The sequence below is a fragment of the Triticum urartu genome, chromosome 3A, assembly GCF_056163025.1.
Source record: "Triticum urartu cultivar PI428250 chromosome 3A, HENAU_Tu73, whole genome shotgun sequence".
In the NCBI taxonomy this organism is placed as follows: domain Eukaryota; kingdom Viridiplantae; phylum Streptophyta; class Magnoliopsida; order Poales; family Poaceae; genus Triticum; species Triticum urartu.
In genome coordinates, this window is record NC_141875.1 from 376,582,005 (window position 1) to 376,589,674 (window position 7,670).

General features: G+C 45.2%; 1 protein-coding gene across 1 annotated transcript; it reads right to left on the bottom strand.

Annotated features, from left to right (window-relative positions):
• Positions 1-673: 673 nt before the first annotated feature.
• Positions 674-6,963, bottom strand: LOC125544052 (Protein kinase superfamily protein). Its single transcript, XM_048707590.2, has 6 exons — positions 6,443-6,963; positions 3,228-3,565; positions 2,998-3,133; positions 2,463-2,599; positions 2,258-2,381; positions 674-1,640 (listed from the first exon to the last, which is right to left on the bottom strand). The coding sequence occupies exons 1-6, from the start codon at positions 6,630-6,632 to the stop codon at positions 1,132-1,134; spliced, it is 1,434 nt and encodes a 477-aa protein (XP_048563547.1). The 5' UTR covers positions 6,633-6,963; the 3' UTR covers positions 674-1,131.
• Positions 6,964-7,670: the final 707 nt, after the last annotated feature.

The following is a 7,670-nucleotide window of genomic DNA, read 5'->3' on the forward strand; positions in this document are numbered from 1 at the left end:
GGGCTGCTCGGAATCTAGTGATGCAGCTATGATCCGCATTCGGCTTATTTTTATCTTGGGCACAGCGGATCTGATTAAAATCACCGTTGACAAGCCACGTCACCTCTTCAGTCGGCTTCTCATGAATAAGCTCCTCGAATAAAGAATATTTCAGGTTTGAGCGCATCGGTCCGTAGATCTTGAAGGTGAGGTTGGAGGTAATAAGAGTGATCACTTGTCACTGAAGGTGAGGTTGGAGGAAATAAGAGTGATTACTTGTCACGTGGCCCTGACTTTGTGGGGCCTGGACGCCAGGTTCGCTGTCCAAACACAGTCAATCGACCAGTTAGTGCTCTTGGCAACTCGCTTACTGAATCGGTGTTTTCGGCAAACTTCTATGAAAACGATGGTTTTCCGCACTGTCCAACACAACTGCGGTGGTTTTTGACAATTTTACTTGTTTCCATCGTAAGTTGGTGCTTGATTTCCACCTGATATTCTCTCCGGTCACTGCCATGATGCCACCGCCAGCCCCGTGCTGCCTGAATGTGACCCACCCAAAAAGGAAACGAGACAGTGGTAACATCACAAGCACCCGGAGTAATGGCAAGTGCCAGCGATAACCAGGCATGTTTATGGATTTGATCTGGCAAATGTACCAGGACCTGAAAGCGAGCCCTGTCACCCCCATCAATAGCACATGCAACTTAAATACTAGGCCGCTGCCATCGCTCATCATGGAAGCATGATATGATGGCGAAGACGACGTTTGTCTTTCATTTTTCTTTAACAAGTAAAAATCTGCTCTGAATAAGAGACGAGAGAGCCATACATGCACTAGGCTCTTCTTCCTGTGCCGATGGTTGATTCTCCAATCAGGGGAGTTTCTAAGCATCCATCTGAGCATTTGTTCAAATGGCAAACAAAACCCTGTCTGATTCCCCCCTCCCAAGTCAATGTTCCCAGAGTAATAGATACAGAAGCAGCTAAAAAGCTAAGCAACGAGAAGAAATCTTCACTGCGGAATTCTAATCATCCTTGAGGGCATCTGTCTATCCACGGCAACGGGGGCCACAGCCAATGCACGCGCCATTTCCCATCAGTGCTAGACGAGAACCCAACCTTGAACCACTCATGATGAACAGGTGAGTCTTAGGGCTGTTTGCCGTTGGGCCTTGGAGACTGGCGGTACGGAGAAGCGTGCGGACCATACGAGAGGCTCCTCATTGGCTGCACTCCGTTCCGTGCAAAGGTGCTCTGTGCCTTCATGCTTTGGCTACCATTTGGGTTGCCAAGGCTTGCAGCACGCTCTTGGCGCATGGACTGGAAGAAGTAGGAGGAGCTAGCCATGTCTTTCAGGTTTGGAAGAGGCTTGAGAACTTCCACCACTTGGCTCATGAGAGGCCTAGCCTTGGGATCCCGGCTAAGGCAAGCATGTGCCAGCTGAGCCGTCTTCTGAGCGCCTTTTATGGAGAAATTTCCCTCTAGACGGGGATCTACGAGCCTATAGAATCGCCTTCTTTCTCCAAGATAAGGGCGTGCCCATTCAACCAGATTGTGCTCCCCGTTTGGCCTGTTCTTGTCCATTGACCTTCTGCCCGACATCATCTCTAGTAGCACCACTCCAAAACTGTATACATCGCTCTTTGATGTCAGGTGACCTGAGCAAGAGATGAACTTATAAGCAGTAGAACATGCGAGGGAATTCAACAAGCTACACGAACCGAATAAAAGAATGAGTGGTAACTTGTCTATTTTCTAGGAGATTCATTCAGCTTAGTTGACCCAAAATGGGCAAGATTATCTTGAGCCTGTGAAATTATAATCATATTTCTGACTACCTCAGAGCGGAATGAATTCAGACGAACAGCTGTTGCACAACCCACAGCAGCACATGGACTGCCTAAAATAGCCGTAATCACCTAAATTATTATGTTATGCAATAATAGCATCCACATAAATGCGAAGGTGGCCAGAAAGGTGCAGGCCCTAAAACACTCCACACACACACCATCCTTGTACACAGTCATTATAATATAGTTGCTAGGTTATAAGCCTATCAATGTACCTATCACCTATCAAAGGAAACATAATGCATTGTTTGTCGGATAAGTATGTATGAACTTCAGTCTATCTAGCATACATTGAATGATTGAAGTATAGGACACACTAGCAGTAACTGGACAGAACAATAAGGATAACATCATGCAAGATTTGCTCCAATTTTCAGGACAAGTTGAGCAGTAGTATGATGCAGGACAACAACTGATCGACTCACCTGTCATAACATACTCAGGAGCTGCATATCCATATGTTCCCATGACCCGAGTAGAGACATGTGTCTTATCACCCTCAGGGCCATCTTTCGCAAGTCCAAAATCAGAGAGTTTTGCATTGTATTCCTGGAAATAAATGTATAAGAAATGGGCAAATGTAATAGTCTGAATGATCATGGATTATCGGTTCTCAGTATAGTTGCATACCGCATCCAAAAGAATATTTGAAGTTTTGAAATCCCGATATATCACTGGCCTTTCAGCTTCTTCGTGAAGAAATGCAAGGCCTTTTGCAGCACCAAGTGCAATTTTCATTCTGATAGCCCATGGGAGCGGAAATGACCCTATTTAGTACAATTATTCAAGACAGTTATTGGACGAATACAAGACACTACAGAATATAGTTGTAATAAAACTACTCCCTCCGATTCAAATTAATTGACGCAGCTCTAGTACAAAATTGTACTAGAGCTGCATCAATTAATTTGGATCGGAGGGAGTAACAAATTTAGGTTTCGTCAAATTTAGCACACAAGCAGAATTTTAGCAATGGAATAAAAAGTTAGTAGTAGCAAACAATAAGTAACGAATAATACCTACGAGTCGCATTCGACCAAGAGTCTAAGAGTAGAAGAGAAATATGCCATGTATTAATTATTTCAACAAGGGTAGATGTCCTGACAGAGTGAAAGTCTGCATCATATGTTATATCTGACTAAGAGTAAAACAAAATAACACTTACTCCTGAAAAGATGATTCTCCAAACTTCCGCGGGGCATAAATTCGTATGCTAGCAACCGTTGGTCATCTTCAATGCAGTAACCAACCAATTTCACTAGGTGTGGATGTTGAAGGTTTCCAAGGAAATCAACTTCTGCCTGAGAACACATAATGATAGTTTACTTAATGAAGCAGTTAAAGCTAATACCATAATGTTTCGTGTGCTGCATACCAAAGAAAGTAAAAACATACCACCCACTCCTTATGCCCCTGAAGCCCATCATGGTTGAGTGTCTTGACAGCAACAGTTAATCCTGTGCCAGGTTTCATCGGAGCAGTTCCATTCTCTTCAATCCAACCTTTAAAGACACAACCAAAACCTCCCTCACCAAGAAGACTCTCAGGTCGAAAGTTTCTGGTGGCGCACTTAAGTTCATTGAACGTAAATCTACGCAGTTGGGCTGCTAGTTTAAGTTCTTCTCCAACTATGGAAGAAGGCGAGATGCTTCCAGTGTTGCTGGATGTTGTCGAACCAGATGCGGCTGGTGGAGCTGATTGATCCCAACAACTATGATTTACCTTTTTGCTCTCTGCACAGTAGACATTAACCATTAGGAGATCAATGCCTGATATAATTGAAATTTGACAAAGGTAGTGCCACAGAAATATGTGAATCCTTGCTTCTGAGTAAAACATCAGAAGCTGCAAAACAATAGCAAATGTGATAGCAAAAAATTTATGGGACTAAACAACAAGGCTGACAGTCTCTCTTATAAAGTAAAAAATACTACCACTAACTGTAAGATGGTCAACATTTTTTTCTCAAATAGGCAGAAGAGCTACGTATCATTGCATTAAGAAGGAAAAACACAATCCAACAAACACACACACCCCTACAGGATACAACACAAGCGCGCCACTGACTGAAAAACTACCTCGACCAGGACACTACTAGGTGGCCCACAGCAAGCTGCGCCAAACCGCAAGAAACAACAGGTGCCTCTAGCTCCCGCAAAATTGTTAACAGGCCCATATGGTAAGCAGGTGCAGCGTGTGCGATGACACAGGGCCCCTAAAATTTTGAGGCCTCAAAAATTATCTTAAATGACAATTAATAGTATTAATCAAGAGAATATCTAAGCAACGCTTCATCTCCTGTGCAACATTCCAACTTCCAAACGCCGACCAGTTCCAAGGCCAGCCAGTACACAAGCACACGCCTTTCTCTTGACCTCTCTCTCCATTTAAATCACAATTAATAGTATAAATCACCGCTCAGTTTCCACTAAAAAGATCACCGATAACTTTTTTTAAGGAAAATCTCCGGTGCATCATACTAGGAACTAGCACAACCTATATATTCAGCTATTCTTCTCCAGTTTTTCCGTTATCTTTGAAACAATTATTGGGAAGATTATGTTTATAGTATGATAAAATAAGTAATAATATTCGTAACTAGGATTTTCCATAAAAGGGCCTTATTTCATACTCCCCCCGTCCCACAATATAAGACTAGCTTGCAGAAACATCTTATATTATGGGACGGAGGGAGTACTATTTTGCACTGGCCCCCAGATTCTCGTGTACGGCCCTGATGGTCAACATGACTTATATATTTCTACTTCTTTAATGTGGATCAGGTATGAGGCCATGTGTAAGTCTATGGAATTAAAATCCAATTCTGCACCAAACATGACGGTATGTCCAGAGTTTATACAGCAGATGACTTTGTGGGGTCATACATTTTAGAAAGGTGGAAATGTTTTGGGTGCAACTCAACTGAATCAAATAGTCTGCTTGAACATAAGATATAAGTTTTCTCACTGAAGTAAACTTTAAATGCTAAAGGTATAACACTAATAACACAAAATGCTTTATAAGAAAATAGAGCGTGTGACAATTTGAAGTGACTTGATACAAAAATTATGACATAACCATCAATTACAGGCACCCTTTATATTTTAGTTTTGTCCATAGACCATAACTATAACTAGTGTTTCCTGCTTGAGCATTTCACTTGACACTCCCTTTGGACATATCCGTTTGTTATTCTGAAGCATGCATAAATGGAACCCTAAATGTTAAATCTCGGAACAAAAGTTGCCTTCTGTACTTAATTACAGAGAAATATCAAATATGCATAATGCCACATGGCCAAACGGTAATTAATTGTATGCGTCTACAAGCGTATAGACAAAAACAGACAAACATTGAATTTAACAACATTTAGGCGTCCCTTCAGTTCCTCCTAATCAGTTATCACCACTCCTGCAGCAACAAAACATCACCTTGCATTTTACCTGAGGTACTCCTGCTTCAACCACTACAGAGTCCCCTATTACCAGCAACCCGCAAACTTACCCCGACAAGTGCAAGCCACGCACTTTTATACTAACAATTTAACAGCAGGCTCCCGAAATTGTCGCTGGAGCAGCAGCCCATCACGGATACGGCTCGATCTTAGCGAACCAAAGCGAGACGACGTGGGATTTTTGACAAAATCGAACGGCCAAAAGCGGCGAGAACTGAAGATCCAACGGCTGTCAACGCTAATAGCCTGAGATGGATGGAAAGTTGCACGGTTTTAATGCCTCTAAATATGCATAACCACATGGCCAAACGGTAATTAATTGTATTGCGTCTAAAAGCGTATGGACAAAAATAGACAAGCATTGAATTTAACGACATTTGGGCGTCCCTTCAGCTCCTCCTAATCAGTAATCACCACTCCTGCAGCAACAAAACATCACCTTGCATTTTACCTGAGGTACTCCTGCTTCAACCACTACAAAATCCCCTATTACCAGCAACCCGCAAACTTAACCCCACAAGTGTAAGCCCCGCCCTTTTATACTAGCAATTTAACAGCAGGCTCCCCAAATTGTCCCTGGAGCAGCAGCCCATCACGGATACCGCTCGACCTTAGCAAACCAAAGCGAGGCGACGTGGGATTTTTGACAAAATCGGATGGCCAAAAGCAACGAGAACTGAAGATCCAGCGGCTGTCAACGCTAATAGCCTGAGATGGATGGAAAGTTGCACAGTTTTAATGTCTCTAGATGGGTAATGGCAGCACTCCGACATGGCACAACATTCAGTTTACATCAACTCATGTACCACTGTGTGTAAATTAAACAGAAACATCTCATCTCATGCCACCCCACACCATACCAACCACTCTTAAATGATCCTACCACCCACCAGAGCACACCAACACATCCAATTTCATCATAGAACGCTCCCATCGCCATCAACTTAACTTCAAGAGATATAGAATAAAAAAGTTCAGGCCTCTGTCATCTCGAGTGCTAAAACACAAGACACACAGCACCCGGGCAACCAATCAAACATACGGACGAGCATCAGGCATGGACAGACGCGAAGGCGTAGGCTGCTGCTAGTGCTGGAGAGCAGGGAAGCAGACCAGAAAGTGAACGCGATGTCTAGGAGGAGTGAGAGCATTTTACCGCCGCCGTTGGCGCAGGCGCCGCTGGTGGAGGAGTCGACCTTGGAGCCCGAGGACATGCATCCGCCGCCCAGTCGCGGTAGCCGGATCCAGCAACCAGTGGGAGGCGCCGCATCGTCCTCGTCCATTGCCGCCTCCTTCCCCTTCCGCCGCATCACATCCTGCCCCCGCCGCGTCCCCTCCTTCCCCATCTCCTATCCAACCCACCCGCCGCCACCACCCCGCGCACCGACCAACTCAGCAGCAGCGTCCCCAATGCTTCTCAGCGCGGCAATGGAAGCCGCCCGCGCGGCCTCCGGAGGTGAGCATCGGGGCGGGGCGGGCGGAAGGGAGAAGCAGGGAAGGAACTAGCAAGAGAGAGTGTGAAGAGGGGTGGGGGTGTCGGGGCAGGGCGGGCAGGGGAAAGGGTAGGCTGCAGTGCAGGGAAGGATTCGGGCAGTGCGGGCAGGGTAGTGGGAATTTGCCAAAGACCAAAGACCAAAGACCGAGGGCTGGGCGACGACGGAGGAGGAGGCTGCGGCCGGAACGGTGGTCGCTTCTTTATGGCCTCCTCCTACACGAGGAGCGCCCGTTTCTGATGCGATTTAGCCCAACGCCCCTCTGAAATATACGCATTTCTTTCTCTATCCTCACTAATGGGGATTCGCTTTATTTTGTTCAACGAGTCAAAACCTAGGCCCTGTTTGGACCAGCGTTTTCGTTTCAAATACCTCCGTAAAAATTACATCTCTTGGTTGGTGTTTTAACACCGTATCCGTCCGTTGATCGGTGGGGACCAGTCCGCGAACACTAATACGAGAACTGGTCATCCAATCATACATTTCAAAATAAAGTCGACCAAACCATATGAATTACATACAAACCGGATGATTTTCATATAAACCGAAACACATTCATTACATTTTTTTGTAAAAAACTACCGGACCTAAACCTAGTCTACAGCGACTCCCGTCTCCACGTCCTTGTTGTTCCTTTATGGCATCCGTCGGGTCGATTGGCAAGAAGAGGACTCGATCACCAAGACAGTTGCCCAATGTGAAACCAAGCAGAGGAGAGCATTAACCACATCCTTTTACAAATGTGTCGTTGCACGGGAGGTGTGGACCGCGATCTGCCGCCCCCTAGACAAGCCAGAGTGGATACCCACAGCAAACGACAACCTCGCTGCATGGTGTCAAGACAAGGGGGGAAGAGGACAGACCAAGAGGGATGCAAATGCAATCATCATT